Source organism: Eumetopias jubatus, unplaced genomic scaffold, assembly GCF_037043125.1.
Source record: "Eumetopias jubatus isolate StellerSeaLion01/CBP00866 unplaced genomic scaffold, mEumJub1_p1.0 scaffold_4, whole genome shotgun sequence".
In the NCBI taxonomy this organism is placed as follows: domain Eukaryota; kingdom Metazoa; phylum Chordata; class Mammalia; order Carnivora; family Otariidae; genus Eumetopias; species Eumetopias jubatus.
This window is the reverse complement of record NW_028274810.1, coordinates 63,540,969-63,553,657: the sequence shown is the minus strand read 5'-3', so window position 1 is coordinate 63,553,657 and position 12,689 is coordinate 63,540,969. Positions and strand designations below refer to the sequence as shown.

At 53.3% G+C, this 12,689-nt stretch overlaps 1 protein-coding gene across 3 annotated transcripts in view; it reads right to left on the bottom strand.

Annotated features, from left to right (window-relative positions):
- Positions 1-12,354, bottom strand: part of SSBP3 (single stranded DNA binding protein 3) — a 161,048-nt gene extending 148,694 nt beyond the window's left edge. For 2 of the 3 annotated variants that reach the window (XM_088022408.1, XM_088022409.1), the window contains exons 1-4: positions 12,187-12,352; positions 11,133-11,205; positions 10,847-10,908; positions 8,087-8,171 (exon numbers count right to left, since the gene is read on the bottom strand). In XM_088022408.1, the coding sequence (XP_087878534.1) occupies positions 8,087-8,171; positions 10,847-10,908; positions 11,133-11,205; positions 12,187-12,242 (276 nt within the window). In that variant the 5' untranslated portion in view covers positions 12,243-12,352. Of the gene's footprint in view, positions 1-8,086; positions 8,172-10,846; positions 10,909-11,132; positions 11,206-12,186 lie in introns of all 3 variants that reach the window. The other variant, XM_088022407.1, reaches the window with a different exon arrangement.
- Between the last annotated feature and the right edge of the window lie 335 nt (positions 12,355-12,689).

Sequence of the window (12,689 nt, the reverse complement as noted above, 5' to 3'; positions counted from 1 at the left end):
CAAGAGATGTGGCCAGCAGAAGAGAAAACGGACACTTGAACGAACCCAGTCCAGGTGCCAGCCAGGAGTGCCCCTAAGTGTGTCTCACTTCATCCTCACAAGCACTGCGGCTGGTCTGGAGGCTGTGTGTGTGAGACCCTCGCCCTCCAGCTGCTCAAGGGTACCTGAAGACGGCAGATTCAAATCCAGGGATCAAGAGCGCTAATCAACGAGTGAGGCAGCCGGTGACCGTTCACGTCCACAGGGACACACCTCCCACACCAAGACCGTTCTGCTGCCACCTCCCTTTTGGCCATGAGAAAGCCAGGATCCATACAGGGCCCCAGGTGAGGTCACAAAAGGAACAGCACACGTTTCGTGGTACTTCTGCTGCGCCAGGCCCTATTACAGAGGGGGGATGCGTGCAGGCGCATAAGCTCATTTATTCCAACCTCACGACAACCTTATGAGGAGGGTATACTTTACCAACCCCATTTTCTACCTGAGGACACGGAGAAACAGAGAGGCTAATCAACACGCCTGAGTTTGCCCAGCTTGAAGTACAGCAAGGCGGCGCTAAGGCAGCGGAAAGCATCCTGGATCCCGACTGCGTTTGCAGGTTTGAGTCCTACTGGCGACCTCAGGTGAGGCATCTTTCCTCTCTGGAGCTCAGTTTACCTATTTCTTAGATGACTAGGTGACCTCCAGTTCCATCACCTCCAACCCTGCTATGTACATACCCGTTAAATACATCTCTTGGCCGCCACAGAGGGCGGGACGGTTTGCCTTCTACCACCTGTCCCAACTGCATCCTGGTCTCTCGGAAGATGGACATCACTCCGCACAAGGCTTCCTAAGCACTTACCACATCCTGGGCTGCATCTGTCTCTTCAGAGCAGGCACTCGGTCAGTGAACCGGATCAACACCACAAAACTGCGCGGTGTCTGCCGCTCCTGGTCTGGGAGCCGACTGCCCGGTGCCTCCCTCAGGCTCAGCCCTCAGAGGCCTGAAGCGAAAGCAGCCAACACACCAGCACCAGCTTCCCGCAGACCTGCAACGGTGACACATCCCTTCCCAGGCTCGCTTCCTAAGGCTCCTTGTCGGGACTCCTAGCCCCATCAAAAAGCCAAGTGAAACGGGAGGCAGGCAAGGGCAGGCTACATACAGGAAAGGATGACCCAACTTAGCGGCTTTCAACCATGCCCATCCCTGAGAACATCTACACAGCACATCACCGCACAACTAACCTCCCCGGACAGGCTTCTTTTTCTTCCTCTCACCCCCGCCCCCACAACAGCAGGATGAGCAAGGACGACCCCTCTGCCTAGTTCACAGTGGAGAGAATCTTGAGGATCTTGAGAAGTGGAGGCTCCCCCAGGAACAAGGGGTGTGGGGCCAAAATGTGAATCCAGATTTCTGCTGATGCCAAGCTGCAAGCCCCTCTGGGTCTTACCATTTCTCTGTGCGGGATGGGGACGGGACTCCTCTGTCCCACACAGATAAGGGGTGCAGACATCTCAGGGGAGCATTTATCAGTGCCAGCTTGTGGCAGGACTGCTCGCTCTGCCCCTGGCAGGGGTGTGGGGATGAGACAAGACAGCTGGTATGGAGGGGGAGACTCCATGGCACATCAGGGGAGCCCAGGCACTGGAGGGCATCACTGGGAAATTCAAATGTCCAGTTCCCTCAGGTCAGCTTGCTCTCCCAGAAAAAGATGCTGTTGTCCCCAACACATTAAAAGTTTTGGGGGGAAACTTTAGGAAGAAAACAAATTCACCAAGCACAAGGCACAGAGAGACAACCATTTTATAGGTAGGTGATACTATTCAACTCTCACAACAACCATGCAAAGGAATCACCACTCCCCCCACCACCCCACGGGGTGGGGAGGGGGGAATGAAGGATCTGAAAATCCACCCCACCAGGAAACGACAGTGAGGGCTGGAACTGAGGTGTGCGTCCCAGCCACCAGCCAGAGCCCAAACCCTTCAAAATCCAGGGGATTCAAGATCCGAGAAAAGAAAAGCAAAACACGGGAGAGAAATGTTTCTAAAACCCATTCACCAAGGCTCCAGAAAACCCCATTACCCTGGCGAATCAAAAACAAACAATCGTTATTGTCTATTTGCTGTAAGCTCCTAGCAACATGTATTAAAGAAGTTTATGTGAATCATCTAATGCACTTGTGCCGTGGTCAGAATTATTACCAAGCTAAAAAAGATTAATTTTTCTAAATACTCTAAACCCTAGACACTATTATAAAGGCTACAGCTACTGTAACATTTCTGTTATCTTGGCTGACAGGCCCTCAAGCACACACACCTCCCTTCCACTTCTCCCTCTGAAGACTTAAACACACACAAACTCACACACAGAGGCAGGAAAAGTCGGGGGGAGGGGGCAAGGCAGGTCTGGCCTGAGGTCTCCACTAAAGAACCCGCTTCCCTTGGAAAATTAAGACAGCCAAAGGGACACTGCAGGGAGAGCTGGGGGTCTCTGGCTCCTCGAAGCAGTGGTGGGCACAGAGCTAACTCTTGGTCCAAGTTTGCAAATGCTTAGCTAACAAAGATGGCATTATGCACAGACGTGCACACGGCTGGTCTTGGAGTTCAAATGAAGTGACCACTGCCAAAAACTTTGTTTGGGTCCCCACCACTCTACCCCCGCCACCCGGCGCCCCTGCCCCAGCCCCACCTCCCCCCTTGAAATAAAGGGCAAGGATTTGCAATTTGGGGTCTTGCCGCCACTTGAAACCCATTAAGGTGGCTGCACAGCCTGGGTTCTGGCAAAATGCAATTCCAGTTACTCATTTAGTGTTTAATTAGCTACCGATGGAAGAGTCTGGCAGCCTCTGTGGTAGGAGGAATTGCAGCAAACGGGGTAGGAGCCCGAAGAAAGGATACAACACAAAGTCTAAGCTCCAAGGCGGGGGGTGGGGGGCCTAGGGTGGGGGGAATAACCGTGTGTTATGTTTTGTCTTTTTAATCTGCCACACAAGGGTGCCAAGGGTCAGAGCCAAAGGCAACTGCTAGGAACTTGCCAGGACCTCTGGACAGATGGCTAGGCTGGCTTATCTCTAGGGAGAGCACTCCCCAGCTCCTCAGAGCTGGGTCGTGGCCCTTCCCCTCCCATTCTGCCCCACTCGGCGGCCCTCTCCAGCCCTCGCCCCCAAAGGGTTCTGGCAGGCGTGGACACTCCCCGCCTGGCAGGAACCCCAGCTCAGCACATCCAAGGAGAGCCCTCTCAAATATCACTTTGCTATTTCAAACCCACCAAGGACGCTGGACCCCTGCCACAGAGCCACAAATACCTCAGCTCGCGTCCACGCCTAGGCCTCTGGGGCACTTTCCTAACCCCCCCCCAACCTCGCAGCCTGGAGACATAGGCTCACAGCTGGGGGTGAGGGGGGCAGGAGAGTCCTGCTGCAGTGGCAGAGGGGAAAGGGAACCAGGCCCTCCTCCTCAGGGGCTCACGGTGGCAGAGGAGAAAGGGACCTCAGGTCTTCACAGTGGAGAAACTGAGGCTCAACGCTCACCAAGGTCATGGGATTCCATGTCTAGTATAACGCCCCAAGTTCTTCACTAGGAATCACGGAGGGGCTGGGGTTAGGTGCAGCAGCCTGTACACCTCCCAAAATCAGGTACAAAGTCTCCTTTGTGGGGACACATGTATTTTCTGGAAGGAAAGGCCAGAGCTTTTATCACATTTTCCCTGCCAAAAGAGGCACTGTACCATAACAAACTCCCTTCCCGACTCACGTCCCACCTCTGCCAGTGACTCTGCAGTTCACTTTGCTGGGGCTTCAGACTAACTCTCTGCTGAATGCATTTCTTCAGTGACTATATACGGGCACACTTGGGGTCAAACGCAAACACCTCCCCTCCATTCAGCAGGAATTCTGTTCACAAATGAGGGCTGTCAAAAGTTGAGAGAAAGAATCTGAAAGACGCACATCTAGTCCCAGCTCTGCCGTCACCACCACCTCCCCCCGGCCACCTGCTACATGCTCCTGGACAAACTATCTAAACTCCAGGCCTCGGTTTCCTCATCTGTGAAATGGGGCTGAAACTTAGGAATAACACCTGACCAATAAAGCCACCGCGAGGCCCAACCACAAGCCTTCACCGAAAGGCTTTATAAGAACTGCAGTGACATGAGCGGTGCAAGGAGCCTCCGAGGCTCTCGAGCACCTTCAGCTCAGAGACCACACCTCTGGGTCTTGCCTACTCCACTCTTTTCTTGCCACCAAGCAGAAAACACACAATTAGCTACCACAAGGAGGGAAAGGGATGCTGGTAGCCCAGAAGGCACCAAAGATACTTCTTTCTACCAGCCACACGGACCCAGGGGGAGAGACAAACGGAGAAGGTGGCCCGAAGTGAGAGACACAGGTGGCACTGGGAGCGTCCACTCCACAAAAGGCCAGGCCCCAGACAACAGGGTCTAAGAGAACCCAATGGCACCCCAAGGGCTTTTACCGATACCCTAAGAAGCCCTGCTCTGGTGGGAGTGGAAAACTCTCAGAGCAGGTTCCCCGTGTGAGCCTCCTCCCAGGGCCTCGGGGCTCTTCTGCCTTAGGGTAAACTGATTTCTCAGAAAAATCCACTGCTGTACTGAATGCCCGAACACTCCACATTACATGTGGTCAACATCAGGGCGCTCAGGCTTACAAATAACATGCCAGGTGTTTGCGGGGGGCCGGGGGCGGGGAGGACAGACTGTGACTCAAACAAAAACTCACGAATTCAAAGAAAATTTAAACCCCCTCCCCGCTGAGTCACCTGGTTTATTCCAGGCCCTATAGCCTGGCCTTGACCTGAGAGGAGCCTTTATATCACCTGACCCCTGACCCCACTGTCAGGAAGGGGAGACAATTTGTCAGGAACACAAAATCTTTTCCCTGGGAGAGTGGAGACCAGGATCTTCCCAGCTGAGGTCCTTTCCAAAGATCCTTCCAGCCCCACAGCAGCTGGGCATGCCCCCTAATACTCACTACCCCCATCGAGGCCTGGGTGGGTACCTGGGCTGTGCAACCTCCTCCACAAACTAGGAGAATCTTTGAATCGCCTCAATGGCAAAGGGAAGGCCAGTGACTGCACACTCTTATTGACAAGATGTAAGGTAACTAGTTAACCAGCACTAGAATCACCTGGCTCAAGATCACCCAGCAAAAGTGAAATCACCGAAGGAACCATCTTCCAATATTTCCAGTGGCTGTTCTAGGCCAGGCTCCTCAGCGACCCCAAATTACCTATTTTTTCTTACCCATAGTTCCTTAACCCCTTCATTCAATTAGCACACATGCCTACTGTGTGCAAGGTATTGTGGGAGCTACAGAGCTGAATAGCTCTGTAGATCAATGAATGGTCTCTGGCATGGAAAAACTTAATAAGCTGTGGTTGGAAAGACAAGCCTAAGAGAGAAATTAGTCGGAATAGGTGTAAACAAATGACACTTGCCACAGACCTGCAGGGCTGAGCCTCGGCAGTTAGGAGCAGGGATTCCGGAGTCAGTGATGGCCTGTGTTTGGATCCTCATTCTACCCCTTAGCAGTGAATTAACCTCTCTGTGCCTCAGCTTCCTCATCTGCAAAATGGAGTTAACAACTCCTCTCACCTGGCCACTGGCAGCTTGATTTGAGAGACTGAACCAAAGCACTCAGCACAGGGGTCCAGCACATGGAAAGCCGCCAACAAAGGCTCTGTATAGATGGTTTCCATAGATAATGAGATGGAGTGATCAGAGCGCGCTGAAAACTATCATAAAAGTCCACAAGGAAGTTAAAAGATGGACAGGATTCGAATGGATAAGAGAAGCATGCATTCCAGACAAGAGAAAGAGGGCCTGGAAAGAGACAACAATAATTCTAGCAAGAAGGAATGAGGACTAACTAGATGGTAGCCATGGGAATGGAGAGAACACATGAAGATCTGAGAAGGACAAAGAAAAAAGAGGGTTCCGTTTCTTAACTTTCTTATATTTCTCTTAATTTATCAGTTGCTCCTGTCACCCCTGCAGCCCAATGCCACCCTGTAACTCCTTCACCATACAGATGTTCCCTCTCTGCCGCCATTCATCACTCCATCCCTCCCCCTGCACGATCTTACTTACTCTCAGGCCAATGACACCAAGTGGATTCCAATCTAGGATAAAGGGTTTTGACCCCCAAGTCTGTGACTCCTGGGCCTCAATCAGTGTGACTTCAACGCTAGGTAGCATCTTCTACATGTCCACGCCGATTTCAGTACTCGCCACATAATTCTGCCACCATTCCTTAACAAGTCATGGAAAGCAAACCCATGCAAGCTTTCGCTGCCACCCATATTGTTTCAAGATGGCAGACCAAACCACAAATTGCCACAACCTTACATCATTTGCTAGAGCACCAAACTTGGTTAAAAATTATTAACTTCTCTGATAGCTTGCAAAAGATAACACAGACATCCTCTATCAAGAGATTTACTTGAAATAGGCAAGTCCACCTATTCCAACTCCAAAACGAAACCATTTGCGCTGCAAAACTGGCCATGCAGGGATGGGCTCTCCGTACATTTAAAAAAAAAAAAAAAAAAGATTTTTACTAGGTAGAAAAGGGTCAAATTCACCAACTATTTTTATATGCCTCATGTACCTTCTGGCCTCCTCCCCCAACCTCCAGCTCAGGAAACCCTATGATCATCACCACGGATTTTCCCAGAAGAACCACATCACAAGAGAACCAGTCACCTCACCTTTAACTACTAAAAGTTTACCAGGCCATAAGTACCGTTCGCCAGCTTCTATCTCTCAGTCCTGGAGAGAGCACAAGAACTGGTCCATTTCCACAGCAGTCTGTTCCAAGGGCATTACCTTTAGCGTCACAACAAAACTTCATCCCGTTGAATAGTCTCAAAACCAGTGAGCCTCCCGCGTAATCTCTAACTCTTTGTATTACAGGAGAAACTGTCACCATAAAGATATGCATGGTAATGGGATTTGACCACTTGTGAAATTCAACCAGATGGGTTCCGGGGTCCTAGGGCAGTTTCTGGTGTCCCAGGTGTGTCCTCTGCACGCAGGGGACACATGCGGCCTGGCAAAGTGGGTGGGCCCCGACGACACTCAAGAAACCAACTTTCATGCTCGAGAGCTTAGAGACCATTCCTACCCACCTCATGACAAAGTGCAAGACCAAATAAACCACCTCTTATGTGCATGTGTGCGCACACTCACACTCTCTCTCTCTCTCACACACACACACACCATCTACAAGGCCAGTGGGAAGCGAAGACTGGAAGGAGGCTGGGAAGAACCGCAGACACTTCCCCTTCCATCTCCCACGTCCCCCAGATCATGTTTCATCTGATCATAAATTCTGACTCCAACCCCTGTTTGGAGTCTAAATTTTTTTTTTTTTTTTTTTTTTGAGGGGGACTGCCACGGGAGATGGATATGCAGCAGACATCGCTCTTATAAGCATTTCATAAATCTTAAGAAACTCATCCAGGTAGAGGATGAATGATAGGGTAGCAAGAGCTATGAGGTGATGAAATTAACTATCTTCACAAGAACATTTTGAACACAAAATTATGGACCAGCCAAGGACTTCAAAGTATACATGGTCTTAGTGGGCACAACGTGAGCCCTCCCCCCCCCACACACCCCAAAACATAATTTGAAAAGCCTGCTCCCTGGAAAGTAAGGAAACAGCCCATTTCACCAAACTTCACTCAACCACCCCTTCTGCTCTGAAACACAAGTTTCAGATTTGCTTCTTTTGTGACGGTGGCGGCGGCCAATTTTTTAATTAAACCAACACCGAGGAGGCTCAGTCCTTTCCCAGCTAACTGTCCACTCTGAACATCAACCTCTCATGGCTGAGCCCTGAACACCACCATTTAATCCTCCAGATAGGTATCTACACTCTTCTGCATAATTACAACATTATGAAACACCGTTCCCCAAGTTAGAACAGGGCAAGGGCAGCAGGGAGGTGGGCAGAACAAAAGAAAGGCCAGGAGAAAACAAAGACCACTGCCAATTGGCTGTGTATTTGCTTCTGGTACTAAAGAAGTTAGAGCTATCCAACCCTGTAATTATTGCCAGGATTAAAAATTTGTTACTCACGTAATCATGAAAGGCTTTTGCTTCACTCGAATGTTCACAAGTGTCTCGCCTTTCAGGAGCTGCACAGTAAAGGTCCCAAAATACACTGCAAGTCGAAAAATAAAATAAGATCGGGTTACTAATTATTACTCGTGTACCAACGACAAGTGTACAATGTGCGGGACTAACAGCACAGCATCTCCCAAAGGCTCCAATCCCACGTTTCCAACCTTTTCGGCAAACTTGGTCTTGAAAACACAACGGACCAACCTCTTCTGGCAAGCCAGACCTTTGTAGTAAGAGTGTTAGTTCTCACTGATCGGGCACCTACTGTGCGCTGGATGCCTCACGCCCATGACCCTGCTTGTAACTACCGCGGGGCTATAAGGTAGATGACTAGCCCTACTTTATTCAAGGGGCAACTGAAGTTTGGATGGATTAGTACAACCCATTTATGGGTGCCCAGATAGGACAGGTAGGAATCTGGATAAGAATCCAGGCCTGCTTCATCTGTGCTCCTTTTACCCCCATCCCCCCAACCAAAATGGCTACATTTCATAAAAAGGTTAAACTGTCAAAGTCAGGACTATGATTCATATGCGGAGCAATCTGGATGACTAGCAATAAAGGAAACCTACAGGTTCTTAATCCCAGAGCCCAGAGCCCACACCCCCACCCCTCCCATCTCACCCCCACTCCCATCCAGGCCCTCCCCCAAGGAATTCTTAAGCAAGAACCATCCCCCCCAACCCAAAGAATGCATGTCAATTAGCCAAAGGAGATGTTGTCCACACCAAGTATCTTGTCCTTTCATGTTAAAATAGCGTTCCCCAGAAAGGCAACTGTCCACCTATCTAGCAAAGGGGGGGGTGGGAGGCTTAGATATCTCTGCTTTCTCCCCCTCCAAGATTTGGTGTAGTCCCCCTAACACTTTGTATTACATGAGAACAGACCTACAAGTCATCTGCCAGCCAGTAAAACCTTACACAAACAGAGGGTAGTCACTGGTATTAACACGGAGCCTTAGAAACCCTCTCCGGGTCAGGAGCCCAAGGCCCAGGGCTGGGAACCCACTTGACGGAAACAGGCACCAGAGCAGAAGTGGGATTCTCGGTCTAGTGCTCCTGTCCCCATCACCAACAGCTAGCTCAGCGGGTCATCAGACAAGCCATCTCACTCAAGGTGTCTGAATTCCAGGGCCTGACCAACTCCGAATGAGCGCCGGGGCTTCCTCCCACCTGGAGAGCCTCAGCTGTCATTTGCTCAGTGTCAAATGGCACGGAAGCAACTTCTAACTAACAAGACCACGGACACAACCACTCAGAGCCACCACTGCTCAGGTCCAGCACAACAGACTCTCCACGTTCCTGGGGCTGAGAGAAGGCAGGACAAGATGGGGGGGGGGGGGGCGACGCTTCCGGACAGAACAAGAAAATCGGAGGCTTCTAGTAGCTCCAGAGGGAGGCTCAAAAACATTCTTTTCTGTCCCCTGAAGCTGTACACATCTGATCAACTTCTCCGCACACTAAAGATTTCGAACGCTACAAACTCCCTGGCCCCTTCTCAATAACTTTTACTCCTAAACCCGAGCTTCTGCAAAATCCGTGATGGTCAGACGCACCAACCCTGCTCACATACTCCTCTCCAAAAACAACCCCAGAAAACCTATCACCCACTCCTACAGGTAGAATCCTCAGGCCACAACACTGCAGTTCCAAGGTTGGCAGAAGTCATTAAAAACTCATTTTCTCTGTGCAAGTTAGAACAGACACTTCATCCCCCTGCATTTCAAAGAGACTCAGAACAGTAACCTGAACTGGTGGTCAGGTAAACGCGCGCTAAGATCCCAAGACATGGCACTCCGATCCTTCTGAACTCCACCAAAATATCAAAAGCCATTCTGCTTTCTTGTCCTTTTCAAAAGGATGTCAAAGACTCGACCAATCGGTCCCGCAAAACATCCAGGTCTTACACTCACAGTGACTCACTCCTGCTGACCCTAAGCCTCCGTTCTTACGCAAACCTACAAGGAGACCAGACCTACAGATCTCCCACCCCAGCAGGACCCAAATAAAGGAGGGAAAGGGTCACAAGTAAGGGAGAGTCACTACCTACAACTACAAGCACTCTGTGAGGTCAACGCTAACCAGTTAAGGTTCTTGGTAAAATGAAACTTTGTGGTTTTAGGGATGCTGGGGGTTGGGGGGAGGACCCACAGAGGAGAGGAAGGTCCAGTCCGTCTGAATCAGTATCTTTAAAGGAAGTGGCGCCCCTTCTTGCTTTTTCTCAGGGTGCCTGGGAAAGGCCCCAGTAGAGTTGCTCTCTCAAGGTTTTGAGCTCACAGAAGAAAAAGGGACAGGCCAGTTGTAAAACAGACCTGGTACCCTCTCCACCCTCCCCCACCCCCACTCCCTCTAATTAAAGCAGCATGCAGAACTGACAAAAACCCTTCAAGGTTTTTTCAAGCTCCCCCCCCCCCCCCCCCCGGCCTGGTGCTCCAGAGAGAGAGAGAAAAGTAAAGGAGTTTCTGTACAAACACTAGGCACAATTTAGTAGGTTCTCAATAGGAGGGAAAAGAGAAGGCGAAAACTTCAAGCAGCAACCTCTCTTGCCCTTTCCCTCCTTCCCCAGCCCTGGTCTGAGTGCCCAGAGGTGCCCTGTTCCATGCCAAGCCCAAGAGCTAAGGCATGGGGGTCCGCTCCAGGCCTCCCGTCTTTGTTCACCCAGACCCAGATCTCAGAACAAAACAAACACACACACAAAACTATCACACAAACTTACCACCACCACGAGTGCAAAAACCCAGGCGGTTCTCCCAACGTGATGTTTTTTTCCCATCGAATCTGGAAAGCAGAGAGCAGAGACGGCTTAGAGGAGCAGAGAGGAAAGGTGGGCTGGGGGCTTCCCAGAGCCAAAAGGCTGAGAAGACCAACTAACAATAAATGCCAAAAGGTGATAAAAATTCAAAATGGTGGCCACAGTGGTTGCTCCTGAAAACAAAGGCTCTAAGAATAGTGGGGAAGAAGGGGTGTCAAGAAATTGGATGATGGGGGGGAATTCCACTCACCTCCGACAAGAAGGTCTGTGCAGATTTCTGTGCTCCTACGTGCAGTAAATATTCGTAGACGTATAAAGCTAACCTGGAAAGTGGGCAGGAGGCACAGAAAGAGAGGGAAGGCGTTAGATCACACGGGGCGCTCGCTTCTGGACCTTGCCAGCCGGCTTCCAACCCTGTCTGCGCTGTCCCATTGTGGCCCCAAGCAGAGGTGAGCAGTTAGCTTGGCCCTGCCTCGGGGCCGCGGGTGGAAGCATTCAGGGGGTGAGTACCAGGGGACGCGTTGCCTCGAGCCGCGAGGGCTAGAGAGCAGCCCCCAAACTTGAACTTCCAACTGGCATCGGGGCCAAACCCACCTAGGTCTCTGAAACTCGCAAGCCTCCCGACCCCAGAGCCTCCCTCCTTTTCCCGACCCACTCGTTGCCACCCTCTCTCCAGCTCTGAGGATCCGGGGAGACTCAGTCCTGGACTCCGGGGTGCTCAGCGCGCTCTGGAGAGGGCAGCAAAGCGCCACCCTCACTAGCTCCCCCCCAACCCAAGCAACTGTCCCCCAAGCCCAGGGCCAAACCGGCGCCGCCGTCCCTGCCCAGCGCGGCGCCCCGGAGGGCGCGGGGCGGGCGGCGAGGCCGAGGGCAGGCAAGGGAGAGCGCTCCCGGCCGAACAAAGCCCCCGGCACGCACTCCTCACGCCGCGGGCGGACAAAAGGAGCCTTCGGGGCTGCGGGAACCACGCGCCCCCTGCCCGCGCCCGCGGGGCAAAGTGCAGCCCCCGCGGCGGGCGCCCAAGCTCTCGCTCCGGACCTCGCCCACCCCTCTCCGCGGGCCCCCGCGCCCGGCACGCCCCGCGGCCACCAGGTGCCCCCTCCCCCGGCGGCGCCCCCCGACGCCCCGGCCTCCGCCGCCTCCCAACAATGGGCTCTCCCACGCCGCCCGCCGCGGCCTCGGGGAAGGGGCCAGGCAGGCGGCGCCGGGCCCGGAGCGCAGCAGCCCCCGCCCGCCCACCTGCCTCCCACCGGCCTCCCGCAGCCCGGCGACGGCGCGGCCGCCACTTGGAAAATAGGGCTTACTTTTCCCGAGCCTGCCCGTCCGAGGGCACCGCCGAGCCTTTGCCTTTGGCAAACATGGTTTGCAGAGAAGAGGGCGCCGAGCCTCGCCGCCGCCGCCGCCGCCGCTACCGCTCCGGCTGCTCCCGAGCTGCCCCCTCGCTCCCGGCCCCCTCCCCGGCCTCGCTCGCTCGCCCGCTCGCGCTCTCCTCGCCGCGCTCCCCTCCCTCCCCCCCCAGGCGCTGGCTCCGCGCTCTTTCCAGCTGTCAAAGCGTCAGCCCCGGCCGCGGCCCCATCGCCCTGGAACTCCTCCCGCGCCGGCTCGGCCTGGGGTGCCGCTGCCGCCGCCGCCGCCGCTCGCCCGCCGGCCCGGCCGCCCGCTGGCTCGCTCGCGCGCCCGCCCGCCCGGCTCCGCCTGCGCCGCCCTCTGCGCCTCCGGCACCGCTGCCGCCGCCGCCGCTGCCGCTGGTCTACTTGGAGCTCAACCGAACGTGGCTACCCGGGCGAGGAAGCGAGGCGGGCGTCAA